Source organism: Megalobrama amblycephala, linkage group LG7 (assembly GCF_018812025.1).
Source record: "Megalobrama amblycephala isolate DHTTF-2021 linkage group LG7, ASM1881202v1, whole genome shotgun sequence".
NCBI classification, from domain to species: domain Eukaryota; kingdom Metazoa; phylum Chordata; class Actinopteri; order Cypriniformes; family Xenocyprididae; genus Megalobrama; species Megalobrama amblycephala.
The window spans coordinates 21,549,983-21,567,897 of NC_063050.1; the positions used below are offsets into that span (position 1 = coordinate 21,549,983).

The window sequence follows — 17,915 nt, forward strand, 5'->3', positions numbered from 1 at the left end:
CTTATTTCCAGTCAATCTGAGATGGTAGATCAACTAATGAATCATTTGAATTTAGATGCATGCTCCCCTAAACGGATCTGATTCTTCATACCTAAATCTCTTCCATTCCTCTCTCAATGACACGCTGTTCTGCTGAGGTATCGTCGATGGCAGGAGCTCAGCTGTTATCCCCACCCAGCAGTCAAGAGTTAGTGAGGAACTTATTTTATATCACTGCCTCTCATTTGAATATTAAAGATACTTTGCTTATAAACTGCTTCTGCAGGACACTAGTCTTCATTATTGAAGAGGAAGGGAGGACAGTAGTGAGAGGAGTGTAATGTAAGGTCTGGATTAGTTCCCTGCTGCTCGCACAAGGCTGTATTGAGTATAGTGGATGACTAGGTTTGCCACTTCATTGTACTAAACAGAGGAATGGGAGTCCGCTAATTCACTTGCATGTGGAGTGCATGTGTCTGTGATTGCTCATTTTGAGATGAATAGACTCAGAATGGATGAAGAGGAAGAGCGGAGCAGGAGAGATTGATGACAGGGAGGGGGTGAGGAGCAGAAGTGTAGAGCGTCGGATTAGTGAGGAATGATCCGGGAAACAAATCTGACACATGGTAGCCTATATATCATATATATGTGTGTGTGTGTGTGTTAAATGTACAGTTTTACAGTCTGTATGTACAGTTTTCTTCAGTTTTCTACAGTTTCTTCTTAGAAAACAAATTTAATTCTGGTGTATTGTTGCAAAGGTTAATGTGTGTGTGTGTGTGTGTGTGTGTGTGTGTATGTGTGTATGTATATATATATATATATATATATATATATATATATATATATATATATATATATATATATATATATATAGATAGATAGATAGATACACACACACACACACACACACACACACATGTATGTGTATGTGTGTGCATATAGATATAGGTATATACAGGTGCTGGTCATATAATTAGAATATTACCAAAAAGTTGATTTATTTCACTAATTCCATTCAAAAAGTATATTATATTAAATGTATATTATATTCAGTCATTACACATAGACTGATATATTTCAAATGTTTATTTCTTTTAATTTTGATGATTATAACTGACAACTAAGGAAAATCCCAAATTCAGTATCTCAGAAAATTAGAATATTGTGAAAAGGTTCAATATTGAAGACACCTGGTGACACACTCTAATCAGCTAATTAACTCAAAACACCTGCAAAAGCCTTTAAATGGTCTCTCAGTCTAGTTCTGTAGGCGACGCAATCATGGGGAAGACTGCTGACTTGACAGTTGTCCAAAAGACGACCATTGACACCTTGTACAAGGAGGGCAAGAAACAAAAGGTCATTGCAAAAGAGGCTGGCTGTTCACAGAGCTCTGTGTCCAAGCACATTAATAGAGAGGCGAAGGGAAGGAAAAGATGTGGTAGAAAAAAGTGTACAAGCAATAGGGATAACCGCACCCTGGAGAGGATTGTGAAACAAAACCCATTCAAAAATGTGGGGGAGATTCACAAAGAGTGGACTGCAGCTGGAGTCAGTGCTTCAAGAACCACTACGCACAGACGTATGCAAGACATGGGTTTCAGCTGTCGCATTCCTCATGTCAAGCCACTCTTGAACAACAGACAGCGTCAGAAGCGTCTCGCCTGGGCTAAAGACAAAAAGGACTGGACTGCTGCTGACTGGTCCAAAGTTATGTTCTCTGATGAAAGTAAATTTTGCATTTCCTTTGGAAATCAGAGTCCCAGAGTCTGGAGGAAAAGAGGAGAGGCACACAATCCACATTGCTTGAGGTCCATTGTAAAGTTTCCACAGTCAGTGATGGTTTGGGGTGCCATGTCATCTGCTGGTGTTGGTCCACTGTGTTTTCTGAGGTCCAAGGACAATGCAGCCATATACCAGGAAGTTTTAGAGCACTTCATGCTTCCTGCTGCTGACCAACTTTATGGAGATGCAGATTTCATTTTCCAACAGGACTTGGCACCTGCACACAGTGCCAAAGCTACCAGTACCTGGCTTAAGGACCATGGTATCCCTGTTCTTAATTGTCCAGCAAACTCGCCTGACCTTAACCCCATAGAAAATCTATTGGGTATTGTGAAGAGGAAGATGCGATATGCCAGACCCAACAATGCAGAAGAGCTGAAGGCCACTATCAGAGCAACCTGGGCTCTCATAACACCTGAGCAGTGCCACAGACTGATCGACTCCATGCCACGCCGCATTGCTGCAGTAATTCAGGCAAAAGGAGCCCCAACTAAGTATTGAGTGCTGTACATGCTCATACTTTTCATGTTCATACTTTTCAGTTGGCCAAGATTTCTAAAAATCCTTTCTTTGTATTGGTCTTAAGTAATATTCTAATTTTCTGAGATACTGAATTTGGGATTTTCCTTAGTTGTCAGTTATAATCATCAAAATTAAAAGAAATAAACTTTTGAAATATATCAGTATGTGTGTAATGAATGAATATAATATACAAGTTTCACTTTTTGAATGGAATAATAAGTGAAATAAATCAACTTTTTGATGATATTCTAATTATATGACCAGCACCTGTACATATTTATAGACATATATATATATTACTAATAAATCAGTTTTACTGATACTTTGCCCGAAATTTAATTTTTTCTTAATCGGATATCAGTTTTATATTGTTGTGATATGAAGATGAAATTGAACAAAAACAGAAGTAAAACATTAATTTATTCCTGTGGTCAAAGCTGAATTTTCAGCATCATTACTCCAGTCTTCAGTGTCACATGATCCTTCAGAAATCATTCTAATATGCTGATTTGCTGCTCAAGAAATATTACTTATTATTATCTATGTTGAAAAACAGTTGTGCTGCTTAATATTTTTGTGGAAACTGTAAAAGAAAGTTCAAAAGAACAGCATTTATTTGAAATAGAAATATCTTGTTATATAATAAATGTCTTTACTGCCACTTTCAATCAATTTAATGTATCCTTGCTGAATAAAAGTATTAATTTGTTCAAAATAAAACTTTTAATGACCCCCTGATTGGAGACCCACCTCTCCTGATGGGATCAACTCCAAATGAGAGGAGGTGGAATGAAGACAGGAAATTAATATTAGACACACACAAATGAATAGAAGTCACAAAATTAAAGGTACAGGGACACACATACACATTACAGGCAAATCAAGCAAATATTAGACATTTAGTGAAACTCTACAAAACAAGAATATCTAAACATATATGTAAAACATTAAACTACAGCCGTTAGATGAACAACCCTAGCCCCCCCCCACTCCGCAGCCCCATCAGTGTTGTTACCTCATTAAAGCCGAATCAAGGTAATGGATCAGTCCATCTCAGACCCCTGGGGAGTGGCTTTGATGTTGAGTAGAGCATGGAGACCTGAAAGAGAGAGAGACTGTGAGATTTTGCCATGCGGCATGACTAACATGGCAAACGCCCACGACCGACTTCATACATGAATACACACGCAGAACAATAATTTACAGGCCTGTACAGAACTATACATCAATGTGTATGCATTCATGTGTACTGTCATACATGTGTGCATAGCTTGAAAATGTTTTGGTTTACTTGCCACTGACAGCTTGCACACACACACACATCTGTGTATGCATATTAGATGTGAAGAGTTCATTGACATACTTATTATAAGAATTTGGAATTTTACAAATCATTTATCACCAGTGTTCCGCAGACATTTCATTTGGACATTTAAACTGCCTGGGATGGGACATTTGTTTCAGTGAAGTGGTCATTTTGATATTAAGGGAGCAAATGTGTCACATGCTTTGATACTGCAGATGTTAGATCTGGCTAACTGCGTGTTGTTGGGGTCACTTCATATTTCTGATTCCCTTTGATTCTTCTGTGTTCTTCTCATGCATGTGTTTCTTTATTTCTTGCAGGATGACCATTCCATGTTCTTCCAGTTTGGTCCCTCTATAGAACAGCAAGCCTCTGTCATGCTTAACATAATGGAGGAATATGACTGGTACATATTCTCCATCGTCACCACCTACTATCCTGGATACCAGGACTTTGTCAATCGGGTGAGAATTCATTCTACTCGTCAGTTTAGGAGTCATTTCATGTAGAGCTTAGAAGACTACAATAACTCATCGAACATAGATCATATGTCATATACTATATACACTGAGCAAAAGATTGGAGTTTGTATGTTTTTTCAAGAAGTCTCTTATGCTCACAAATGCTGCTTTTATTTGGTCAAAAATGCAGTAAAAACAGTAATATTCTGAAATATTATTACAATTTAAAATAACAGTTTTCTATTTTAATATATTTTAAAATATAATTTATTCCTGTGATGTCATTACTCCAGTCTTCAGTGTCACATGATCCTTCAGAAAATTCTAATATGATGCTTTACTGCTCAAAAACACTTTCTTATTTTTATCAATGTTGAAAACACTTGTACTGCTTAATACCTTTTTTCAGGATTCTTTGATGAATAGAAAGTATTTATTTGAAATAGAAATCTTTGTATCATTATAAAAACCTTTACTGTCACTTTTGATCTATTTAATGCATCCTTGCTGAATAAACAAATTAATTTCTTTAAAAATAATTACCCCAAAACCTTTAAACAGTAGTGTATGCATGTATGTTGTCATTATTATTATTATTATTACATTTATTTAATATTATTAAGTTATGTTTTACACTGAGGTTTTAACACAGTGTTGATTTTTTTTTTTTTGAGCATTGATGTGTGGTTGCTAAGGTGTTCTGCATGGGTTTTAGCATGTTGCTGTGTGGTTGCAAGGGTGTTCTGGGTGGATACCAGGGGTCGCTATAGGTGATTTCTAGTGTGTTTTGAGAGGTCAATTGTATTTCTGATTAGAGCTTCTCTGATTAAATAGAGCACGTTCATAATCCTGCCAAACAATCCAGTCAGCAGAACCCAGTCTTATTTATCAAATCATTGAAATGCGTCATCAGGGTGTATAAACTGTCGCCTATCCAGAGCTAGACCAATTTGGCCAAAATGAGATTGGGATCTTGTGAAACCCCAGACAGAACTGCTGTTTGCTTCACTGCCCGTAATTCTGGAAACTCTAGCTGGTTGGGTTCACACCCTAATACCGGCGTTGTAACTCCCGCTGGGGAGCCAGCCGCTGCAGCTCGAGCCTCTTTCATCATCAGGAGTTTGCCAATGCTCCTGTCTCAACTAATGCTCTCTTCCTCTGCTCTATCTTCTGTATGCTGGGGCTCCTGTCAAAACTAATGTACCCGTCCTCTCCCTTATCTTCAGTATACATCGCTCCTATAGGAACTCCTCTCTAATTTTGTTTAATCATTTCCTAAAGGCATAGTTCACTCAAAAATTAACATCATTTTGTCATCATTTGCTGACCCTTATATCATTCTCAGCCTGTGTTAAAGCAGAAAAAAGGCTGCATGCAAGATAGAAAGTCATACAGATAGAAAGTGTTTGGAATGACATGAGGGTGAGTAAATGATGACTAGTGGAAACCATCTTTCTGTTCATTCATCACTCTCTTGTATACAAGCCCTATAATAGTAGCGTTGACCCTTTTAGCTCATGCTAGCCTCTTTAGAGCAGGGGTTATTATTGTTAACCAAAACTATTCAAAACATTTTGTTAATTAAAATGATGCTGAAATAAACTAAAATAACTAGTCGATTAAAAAAATGAACTAATTAATCACATTTTTTCTGTAATTAATTGCAATTTATCACACCTAACATTAAAGTTTTTAATATATTTTTATATTGTAATACTTTCACATTGAATCTCCAAAATAATGTAGAAACAACATACACTGAACAAAATTATAAACGCAACACTTTTGTTTTTGCCCCCATTTTTCATGAGCTGAACTCAAAGATCTAAGACTTTTTCTACATACACAAAAGGCCTATTTCTCTCAAATATTGTTCACAAATCTGTCTAAATCTGTGTTAGTGAGCACTTCTCCTTTGCCGAGATAATCTATCTACCTCACAGGTGTGGCATATCAAGATGCTGATTAGACAGCATGATTATTGCACAGGTGTGCCTTAGGCTGGCCACAATATAAGGCCACTCTAAAATGTGCAATTTTACTGTATTGGGGAGGACTGGGTGGGTCTGAAAACCAGTCAGTATCTGGTGTGACCACCATTTGCCTCACGAAGTGCAACACATCTCCTTCACATAGAGCTGATCAGGTTGTTGATTGTGGCCTGTGGAATGTTGGTCCGCTCCTCTTCACGGAAAAAATGTTTGTTCCGTAAGTAGAATAGGGAAAGCATAGGACGTACAGCATAAGCTTTTTGAAGAATACGAAAGTGCGGTTTTGGCGGAAGCACTTGGAAGGCGATCATTTGTTTATATAAAGCATATACATTTACATTTTTTTCGAAAATGACCACTAGATAAGACCCTTATTCCTCGTCTGGTATCGTTTAAAGCCCTTTAAAGCTGCTCTGAAACTGTAATTTTGACCTTCAACCATTTGGAAACCATTGAAGTCCATTATAAGGAGAATAATCCTGGAATGTTTTCATCAAAAACCTTAAAGGTGCCATCGAACGTTTTTTTTACAAGATGTAATATAAGTCTAAGGTGTCCCCTGAATGTGTCTGTGAAATTGCAGCTCAAAATACCCCATAGATTTTTTTACACAAATTTTTTGAACTGCCTATTTTGAGGCATCATTAGAAATGCGCCGATTCAGGCTGCAGCCCCTTTAATTGCTCGCGCTCTCCGCCCCCTCCCGAGCTCTCGACTCTATCACTGCATAAATAAAGTTCACACAGCTAATATAACCCTCAAAATGGATCTTTACAAAGTGTTCGTCATGCAGCATGTCTAATCGCGTAAGTATTGTATTTATTTGGATGTTTACATTTGATTCTGAATGAGTTTGATAGTGCTCCGTGGCTAAAGCTAACATTACACACTGTTGGAGAGATTTATAAAGAATGAAGTTGTGTTTATGCATTATACAGACTGCATGTGTTTAAAAATGAAAATAGCGACGGCTCTTGTCTCCGTGAATACAGTAAGAAACGATGGTAACTTTAACCACATTTAACAGTACATTAGCAACATGCTAACGAAACATTTAGAAAGACAGTTTACAAATATCACTAAAAATATCATGTAATGATGGATCATGTCAGTTATTATTGCTCCATCTGCCATTTTTCGCTATTGTTCTTACTTGCTTACCTAGTCTGATGATTCAGCTGTGCACAGATCCAGATGTTAATACTGGCTGCCCTTGTCTAATGCCTTGAACATGGGCTGGCATATGTAAATATTGGGGGCGTACATATTAATGATCCCGACTGTTACAGTAACAGTCAGTGTTATGTTGAGATTCGCCTGTTCTTCGGAGGTCTTTTAAACAAATGAGATTTATATATGAAGGAGGAAACAATGGAGTTTGAGACTCACTGTATGTCATTTCCATGTACTGAACTCTTGTTATTCAACTATGCCGAGGTAAATTCAATTTTCAATTCGATGGCATCTTTAAATTGACTTTTTTCTTCATTTTAGCCATTGGATATCACAGAATAATTGAAAGCTATAATTTTTAACATTTAATAGGTTTTTAAAAACATAAAAACTTTATAATTTGAGTGAACTTAAAACAATCTTCACACGTAAATTTCATCTAACAGCTGGCGAGGACAATAAACAAAATTTCTCAAGAGCAATTTTTGAAGGGGACACAAATAATACAGCCAAGCGGCAGTTGCGTTTATTTCTACTATGTGAAAGCCTTAAAAATCTCTGCTGTGGGTAAAACTTGTGTAATAGTTTGTGACTTCAAACGTACCATCTCTCCTCCATCCTTAGGTTGCCAGCTATTCATTACAAGGATAATACACATTAGTGAGAGCATCCTTTTTCATTTTCTTTTTCTACAGACAAACTTTTTGACGGCTGCGGTATGATAAAAGTATCCCACACAAAAAAAAATTAAATTAAATAATCCACAACCCGCAGCTCTGTAATTTTTACCGTGACTGCATTTTTAAAATAGCCCAATTGTGCTAGAAAACCGCGACCCTGGCAACACTGGTTCTCTCCCACCGGACTTGTGTGTGTAGGTGAGGTAAAAGAGCAAAGCAGGCAGTGGACCAAGGCACTATGAGGCAAGGGAGGGGGATTCAAAATGTTTGCCCCGTTTGCGCTTGTATTGTTTTACTACTTACGAAATTATTTTAGTATATTACATTTTATTATTTATAATACACAGCGTGGTTTTTAATGATAGTTTTTTTTAGGGGGGGACAACCCTCAGATGAGGGGTCCTGACAGCAGCAGGTTTATTAGGCTGCTGTCACTTTAAGACCCGCCACACATGACTCAGATCTGACACACATCCTATTTTCTCACAACTCTTTACATTATTTAAACTTGTTTAAATGAGTTTAAATGAACTCCGTTCAAGCGTGAATGCGTTTCGGGAGTTTCTTAACAGTGAGCCGTTTCACAGACAATGCGCCAGTACAGATTTGAGTTCTTTTTTTGCGTCTTTTCACGCTTTAATGGTTTAATAGCCCTTGATTGAATCATAGCATGATCATACACTGTAGCACAGGATGCTGCATTAATTGCATAAAACACATTAAACTGAAAAAAAAATAATAATAATGTAACTAAAATTATATCGAAAAAAAAAAGCTAATTCATATTTTTAATAAAACTATGTTAGTATATGAATAATACTAAAACAACACTGCTTTAGTAAGGTGTAAAGTCAATTACTTTGGGAAGTTTGTCATATATATTCTACTGTACAGCCTCAACTGGGAAGCAACAGCTTCAAATTACAGCCATCTGTTGTCACAGACCTCCTAAATTTATATCTGGCACACAGTGGTGTGGATAGAGTTCTTAAATACACAGGATGGTGTTCTTTGATTTCAGCTGTACTTTCAGTCATTCTCCAAATCAGGAGCAACCTCAGGGCAATGAAAGCAGAGCCCAGTAGAAGTCCAGAGGATGCTTCGCTTATTGAGGAGACTCATGCAGCAGGCTCTTGATGTTCTTGCAGGTGTATAGCAGGCAGGTTTTTGATGTTCTACCAGTGAGACCAGTGCCAGGTTTTTGTGTTGTCTGTTGGGCGAAGAACAGTGGTTCAGATGATTCCAAAAGCTTGAACAATCTATGTCCAATGCTGTTACTCTCCTCTACAGCCACATTGACATCTGCTTTCTTGTGTTTTCTTTTGTAAATGACCATGGAAATACCTTGGTATAAACCAATGTTGTTGTTAACTAAAACCAAAACTGTAGTATATTATAATATATTAAAAATTGTTTTTGGTAATTTAAATAATTATGAAAATTAGAAATCTTGCCCTGTTAACTAACTAACATAAATTAAGTTGAAGTACTAGCATTACTAAAACTAAAACAGACATAAAAAGAAATATACTTTTTACTATTATTAATATTAATAAAATTATAAAAATAATACCAGTATTACCACCTCTGTGGTACTGGATTCTCACACTACACTTGACTGCATATATGTGTAATCATACTATCAGTGCAATTTGCAAGTCTGTCAAATTGGCTTGAAACATTGGGCGATACAGAAATATGCATCATCAGAATTATGGGTACAATAATTTCATCTTCTAGTTCTGACTGCGGTTGATTAGAATGAAAAGCATCTCTGTGGACTTGTGTTTGAACAATTTGTTATGAGGAAATGCAGTTTAATTTCTCTCTGTCTCCTCAGAGTAGTTCTGTGCATTTTGAAATATGGGTTAGGTTTGCTTCTTTACAAATTATAGAGATCAAAAAAACGTTTGTTAGGCCTGTATTTGGAAGAAGTGCATGATGGGAATTTCACTTTTTATGATTAGTGTTTTCATTTATTCCTTTAAATAAAAATATTGCTTTAACTTCCACTCCCTCTTTGTCTTTTCGCCGATTTTATCTTTCCACTCTCTCTTTTCTTTATATCTAAAGAACAAAAGCGAACAGTTTTAGGAGATCTGGAGGCAGCTGGAGGGTGTTACAGGACATGCCGTTTTTTCATCTTTCTCTGTCTTTTTTTGCTACCTTCCAGATCCGGAGTACCGTTGAGAACAGTTTTGTTGGCTGGGAGCTGGAAGAGGTGCTGCTCTTGGACATGTCAGTAGACGATGGCGACTCAAAGATCCAGAACCAGATGAAGAAGCTCCAAAGTCCTGTTATACTACTGTACTGCACTAAAGAAGAAGCCACAACCATTTTCGAGGTGGCACATTCTGTCGGCCTCACTGGTTACGGTTACACCTGGATCGTACCGTCTCTGGTGACAGGGGATGCAGATAATGTACCCAGCGTCTTTCCAACAGGTAAGAAGGGAAGGATGGAGAGAACTATTGAAATATTTCAGATAATTGTTTCAAACGATATTTACGCTTCCTTTATTTCAGGTTTGATCTCTGTTTCCTACGATGAGTGGGACTACGGGCTGGAGGCTCGAGTGCGTGATGCTGTAGCCATAATCGCCATGGCAACCTCCACAATGATGCTGGATCGGGGTCCTCACACGCTGCTTAAGTCTGGATGCCACGGCACACCTGACAAGAAAGGCAGCAAGTCAGGAAACCCCAACGAGGTGCTGAGGTGAGTCAGGCTTAGCGGGATGCCAGGGTTCAAACACTGACATCTGGGGTCTGCAATCATGCACGTACACACGCTCTCTTGCAGGCGCACACACATTTACAGCACCTGCTCAGGAGGGTTTCTGAACTAATGGAGTGTTTTGAAAAGGGTGAACAGCCCTAGACAGGTGAACAAACATACACACACACATACACACCATGGTTGGTGTTGGATACATTTAAATTACAAGTTGCATTATAGGAAAAGGCATTTTTGATCTATAACTGGTGCTATTTTCATGATACCATTTTCCCCCTGGTTTTATTGGTAATTTGACGCACACTACTGTTATAAAATATTTGCTGTTCTTTTGTAACCTCTATTCATCCAAGAATCCTGAAGAAAAAAAAATTCATGGTTTCCACAAAAATATTAACCTGCACTTTTTCCAACAATAATAAGAATTTTTATTCAGAACCAGATTGGTATATTTGAATTTCTGATATAACAGGGAACTTTGAAAGGATAAAAAAAATAATAAATCCATTTAATAGTGATATCAGAAACAGTATTGCTGCTGCTGGCCTTTATAGGTCTTGGAAAAAAAAAAAAAAATATATATATATATAATATATATATATATATATATTCACGGTCATTTACTTCAATTTCACTTTGTAAATATAATGCAAAAATATTTCCTTTTTTATCTATTCTACGGTAATTTGTGGATTCAGTGTATAAATTATATTTGTTATTACAAATGTGAATATTAGAAATAATCAGTGGTGAACGAAGTACACAAATCAAGTATTTGAGTATAAGAACAGATACTCGATTAAAATATTACTCCAGTAAAAGTATTAAGTACTTGATTTTTAATGTACATACACTACCGGTCAAAAGTTTTTGAACGGTAAGATTTTTTTATGTTTTTAAAAGAAGTCACCAAGGCTCACCAAGGCTTCACTTATTTGATCCAAAACAGCAAAAACTGAAATATAAAGCTTTTGCAAAATTATAAATGTCTATACTGTCACTTTTGAAAAATGTAATGCATCCTTGCTGAATAAAAGTATTAATTTCTTTAATTTCTTTAAAAAAACAAACAAAAAATACTGACCCCTTACTTACCCCAAACTTTTGAACGGTAGTGATAATGTTTCAAATGCTTTCTATTTCAGATAAATGCTGTTCTTTTGAACTTTCTATTCATCAAATAATCTTGAAAAAAAATTGTACACAACTGTTTTCAACACTGATAATAATAATAAATGTTTCTTGAGCAGCAAATCAGCATATTAGAATGATTTCTTTCATGTGACACTGAAGACTGCAGTAATGATGCTGAAAATTCAGCTTTGCCAGCACAGAAATAAATTGCATTTTAAAATATATTCAAATAAAAAACAGTTATTGCTGTATTTTGGATCAAATAAATGAAGCCTTGGTGAGCAGAAGAGACTTATTGTAAAAACATCCTACCGTTCAAAAACTTTTGACCAGTAGTGTAAGTATTAAAAGTAAAAAGTACTAATTGATGGATGCTTATTTTGTAATTTTATACACTTGTATACTTTTATATTAATTTTATATTACATATTCTGCTCTGGTCTGACATCATTATGAATTGTCAAGTCACCAGCATGGAAGATTGGAAGTATGTAAGATGCAGAGACATGTGTATTGATCTGCAAATAAGAAATTTAACATTTTATTTTATTACCAAAACTTGTCATACACTATCAAAACATTAAATATATTAAAATGTCAATTTAGGTTACTGATAGGCTACTTGATGTGTGCAAACAAATGGGGGAAAAAAACAAAATATATAAAAAAATGAGGAAAAACAAAATGCGTGTTGACAAAGAATATAAAAACAGACGTCACATAGGGCTAAATGCATAACGTTTTTAAAACGCTATGCAAACATAATAGTTTTTTATCATTTGAACTGCTACGGCAGCAGGGAAGATGCATGGGCATGGGCATTAATTTACATTTAAAATGTTATGTTTCGGTTTGTTTTTGTTTTATCTAAAACCTAGTCCATTGAGACAGTGATGTGGACATGTCCTCATTCAAGCATTACAGTGGGCTTAAACAACTCTTCCATTACATCAGATTTTGTTCACAAAGAACTGACAGTCGTGACTTTCAATATGATTTTCATTTACAATAATCAATCCTAAAATTCAGCATCGGCACCTTACTTTTTTCTCCATGAGTCGCGCGAGCACTCGAGCTCAGATCATCTACTGTTCTTGGCTCATTTTGAATCAGACTTGTGAATTCAGTGAATTGCTAACTGGAGTCACTGAATCAGTGAGTTGTTGACTCGAGAACATTTGCTATCAGATCAGTCCAATTCACAAATAAATCATTTGGCGCGCTATCGCGTCTTGGAGCATGATTTGTTCAGTTCAAAATAACGAGGAACGACATGCTTTTAGGAAATGTAGTGGAGTAAAAAGTACGATATTACGCTTTAGAATGTAGTGAAGTAAAAGTTTCTCAAAATAAAAATACTCTGGTAAAGTACAGATACTTGAAAAAATGTACTTAAGTACAGTAACGAAGTAAAAATACTTTGTTAATGTCCACCACTGGATATAATTAGTTACCTAACATGATTAATCAGGATTAATCACAGAAAACAATTAATTAGCAAAAATTACAATTAATTGGCATTAATTAATTACTTAAAGATGTTTAATCTATTTACAGCCCTTGCAGCAACATAATGAAGTCAGAAGTCAGAACAAATGGCCACAGGAGACGCATTTGAAATGCAAGCGGTAACTGACGATCCGTCTCACCTGTGATTGGATCAGCCGAGACGAATCCTAATAAAGAGAGAAAAGAGAGTTCTAGATTGAACAACATTCTATTGTAGCCGTACAGAACCTGTAACACCTCACGGAGAAAGAACGAGTGAGAGTGACAAATGGACAACAGAAAAGAAAAAGAGAGAGGAAGAGAATGTACATTATTGCTAATGTGGGTCTGCTGTAGCTCCTCGCTGAAGTGTCTGGCACAGAGCACCTTTCACTTTTCTTTCCCCATTATGTCTCCTCTGACATTCAGCCCGCGCCCACGTGTCTGTACCGGCCCGGCTGTGGTTTTCATCTTAGAAACATAAATATCCATCATAATACAAAAGTGAGCTTTTCATCTGAGCTCCTCTGTTCTCTTTTGTACTGTTATTTGACATTTAGTATTGAGGGGCATTGATTCCTAAGTATTAATTAGCGTTTAGGCTCGGTCACACTCTCTTTTAGCCAGTCATTTGATCTGCTGGTGAGGAGTTAATTGAATGCTCGAGGCAGAGCGGGATTAGGAAGCCGAATGGAACAACAGTGGAAGCCTGGCCTCTCTCTCTCTCTGTCTCTCTCTTTACATCTTTTAATATAACAAAGTTTAAATCCCAAAAGCAACAGTAACGGATTCAAATCTACCTCTCATCCACGCTTTAATACGAACAGCTGTGGCACACGTATGCCGGGTTTCCTCTGTGGATACTTCGTGTGCCAATTTCAGGAGAACAGACGACAGACTCACCTTTCCGCTGGTCTATAGCTGTTGAATACAGTACCATTTCAACCGGAATCAATATATTATAAAAAAAAAATTGAAATTGACTTTATTGACTTATATTTTATTTTATAACTTCCCCATCCAAAAAAGTGTCGCTGTTTAGATTTAAATATAGGCAAATACTTAAGAGTCTATGATTGGATCATTATAGCAGTGATTATTATTTTTATTATTTTATTATTCTTCTAACTCTAATTGATGGAGAGTAGCTTTTCATTTCTTAAACAACCATGTAGGTACACACATCATGGCCATATTCCAGGATGACAATGTCAAGATTCACCAGGGTTAAAATTGTGAAAGAATGGTTGGTTGTGTGGGAGCGTGAAGAATCATTTTCACTCATGAATTGGCAGTCCAGACTTCACATTTATTGAAAGTCTTTGGGATGTGCTGGAGGAGACTTTACAGAGTGCTCACCTCTTGCATTGTCAATACAAGATCTTGACCAAAAATTGATGCGCCTCTTGATGGAAATAACATTTATTTGATGTATTGACAATGCAAGAGTCAAGCACTCTGTAAAGCCGACTCCAGCACATCCCAAAGATTTTCAATGTAATATGACATGCTAGAAACATAATAATCATTGCAATAATGATCCAATCATAGACTCTTAAAGGGATAGTTCACCCAAAAATGAAAATTCTGTCATCATTTACTCACCCTCATGTTGTTCCAAACCCGTAAGACTTTCATTCATCTTCAAAACACAGATGAAGATCTTTTTGATGAAATCTGAGATCTCTCGGTCCCTTCATAGACAGCTATGTGACTACCACTTTGACACTTCAAAAAGTTTATAAGAGATCATAAACTAATCCATATGAATTAAGTGCTTTAGTCAAAATTTTCTGAAGAGAAAATTCTTAACTTTTGAATTGTAGTGTATTGTATAGGGCTGCATGATATTGGAAAAAACTGACATTGCGATATTTTGTTTTTCTGAAATATATATTGCGATATGAAATAAATTCACCAGATTACTTGAAAGAATTAATAATTCTAGAATGATTGGGGTGATTTAAATTAAATAAACAGTGCTTTATATTTTTGAGGTAAGTATTCAGGTACACAGCAAAATCCCCAGAGTTAAATCAACTCTGCTCAGATTACATATGGTCCCTCTCTACTTATTGTTAAAGTAACACTGAAGCAGAGTTAAAGTTAAAGAGATAATTAAGTGATTAATTAAGTTATGATGGACCATTAGTGATGAACACCTGCTGTTAACAAGCAGAATCACTGAAGAGAAACACAAGAACTACAGCTGACTTCAGCTACAGCCTTAGATGAAATCAACTGAAGATAAAATTATCTCATTAACTTTAACTCTGCTTCAGTGTTATTTTAACTCTATGTAGAGAGGGACCATATGTTCTCTAAGCAGAGTTGATTTAACTCTGGAGATTTTGCTGTGTACAGAAAATGAATAATCGAATGTAAAATAATACTGTATAGTCTTCACTGTATAAATTAAATATAATTAATCTGTGTTAAAGCTGCAAAAGCGATTTCTTCCTTGTATTTTGTTGTATAATAACAATTAACAATAACAATATTAGCCTGCTGTCACTTTATTACCGAATACTTGGATACATTATAATGATACAGATCCGTTTTCTTTGTTTGCGTTACCTAAGCCATAAGCAACTGTGTGTACAAGGATACACACTTGCAGAGACGGAAATTTTGACATAATTTTGCATGTACTGTATGTGTCCGTTCAAGCACAAATAGACACGGAAGTGGACAGAATTTGGTTTTCATGTGCGTCTGTACGGCTCTTTGTGTGCGCAAAGAAAACAGCGCGCACAACTGACAGGACCTACAACACGTGCAAATGATGAACTTTAACTCTATGATGGTTAAACTTGAACTAATCCAAGAATCAAGTGCGTTTCAAATCATGGTGTCTGGTCCATAAGGACTAACGATCTCAATACTAGAGATGTGACTATCGCAGATGCGCACATCACAATATCGATGCTAAAATGATACATCATGCAGCCCTAGTATTGCACAGTGTTTTTAAAAAAGGTTTTTACAGTATTATTGAGTGTTACAGTTATTCCCGCTCTCCTCTCCCGGCCGAAAATTCTTTCTTTTCTTTTTAAACTTTTCTTAAACTCCTGTCTGTGTAAACTGTTGCAGGGATGGTTAGCAGTGAAACATTCAGCAATCCTCTGATCGCTTGATTCTGTCTCTGAAAACACTTTTAAATATTCAATGCTAATTTTGGAAACTGCTTTCTAAAGCACGTGTATAAAGGAGTACTTAATTCCAGTGCATAGCTTGGACGTGGACAGATAACACGTTTTGCATGCATTTGATATACAAATTACGTACAAATGCACCATTGGTCATTAATAAAACACTACTTAAGGTTTTATTTAAATGTTCAATTAAACATTTATAATGTTTCCGGAACTATTTCTAGCCCGGAGAGCATGTTATGAAGATATATAGCTGTGTTGTTGCAGAAAGCTTTGTTTGTTTAGATGAGAGAAACAAGTAATTAAGTGAGGAAAAAAAACACTTTTATGTTATTTGTGAATGGTGAGTTTACAACAATTACCCAGCGGACATGGTTTCTGCTAGAACATGATGGTTGTATTTGTGTAATTAGGCAGATGCGTTAGGGTAGCCTTTAGAGTCGCTGAAGTGGATTTTTGAATTGGCTGATGAGAAGATAAGGACACACTTTAATGTCTTATGAACACAAGAATAGATGGTACAGGAGGAAAAGTACAAACCAGAGAAAATAGTTTTGTTTAGAGTCCTCTGGGAGTGCAGGTTCTTCAGTCACCCTGCAGTGCACACCTGGGGCCTCACATATGCGTGCGCATGCACTCACAAGAAGCTTTTGAATGACAGCCTTATGAGGTGGGCTGAATGAGAACCACTGGACCCTGTAACCCCTCCAGGACTCTAATGATCCGTTTCCACCATGATGGAGACGATTTAAATGGCATTCCAAGATTCTATATTATCATTCTGGAACACCCACCATGCTCTGCAGTGGATCTGTCAGTGATGATGGAGGGCTTTTCAGCTGGATGGGTCATGTTCTGTGATGGTTAAGGGCCTGAAACAGCCTCAAGGGGTTCCGCTGAAGGTCAGCTGAAGGTTTAGGAATGGTTCGTAGAAGGTTAGATGAGATACATGTACACTGTAAAGGTTGAAAGCGGGGTTAAATGAGGGTACATGTACTTATCTTTGCTAAACTGATCACAAGGACATGTGTGGGTTATTCTTGCGAAAAATTGATTTCATTCAGATCATGCTAGAATTTTAATGATTTTATCAATTTTATGACCCTTTTGTTCCGAAACTTATTTCCACATGTTTATAGATATTTTATCTGGCCATATTCCAAATATCATTACCTTAATGATGCTCTAAAGCCGTTTAGCATTATTTGCCTACCAAATTTGTTTTTAAAAACAAAAACAGTTTAAACTAAAAACTTTTTTTCTTCAATAAATGTTTAACAGATTTTCTTTTCTTTTTTGTTGATTTTTAAAAAAATGATTTATAGACTTTTGATAATTTCAGAGATGTTACATTTCAGGAATGATAATGGTTATGGTAATGAGATTGAAAGTTATTAGAATATTAGAATTATTTATAATCAATATATTTCACTGAAAAAAAATCTGTGAAATGTATGGTAAAAAAAAACTTGGTGTAAAAGAGAAAAAGTGTGATATTTTTT

General features: G+C 36.2%; 1 protein-coding gene across 7 annotated transcripts in view; it reads left to right on the forward strand.

The window, feature by feature from the left end:
• The window catches only part of grin2bb (glutamate receptor, ionotropic, N-methyl D-aspartate 2B, genome duplicate b), a 130,914-nt gene that overhangs the window by 78,899 nt on the left and 34,100 nt on the right, over window positions 1-17,915 (forward strand). For all 7 annotated transcript variants that reach the window (XM_048196527.1, XM_048196526.1, XM_048196531.1 and 4 more), the window contains 3 exons: window positions 3,916-4,059; window positions 10,074-10,344; window positions 10,426-10,618. In XM_048196527.1, the coding sequence (XP_048052484.1) occupies window positions 3,916-4,059; window positions 10,074-10,344; window positions 10,426-10,618 (608 nt within the window). The remainder of the gene's footprint in view (window positions 1-3,915; window positions 4,060-10,073; window positions 10,345-10,425; window positions 10,619-17,915) is intronic.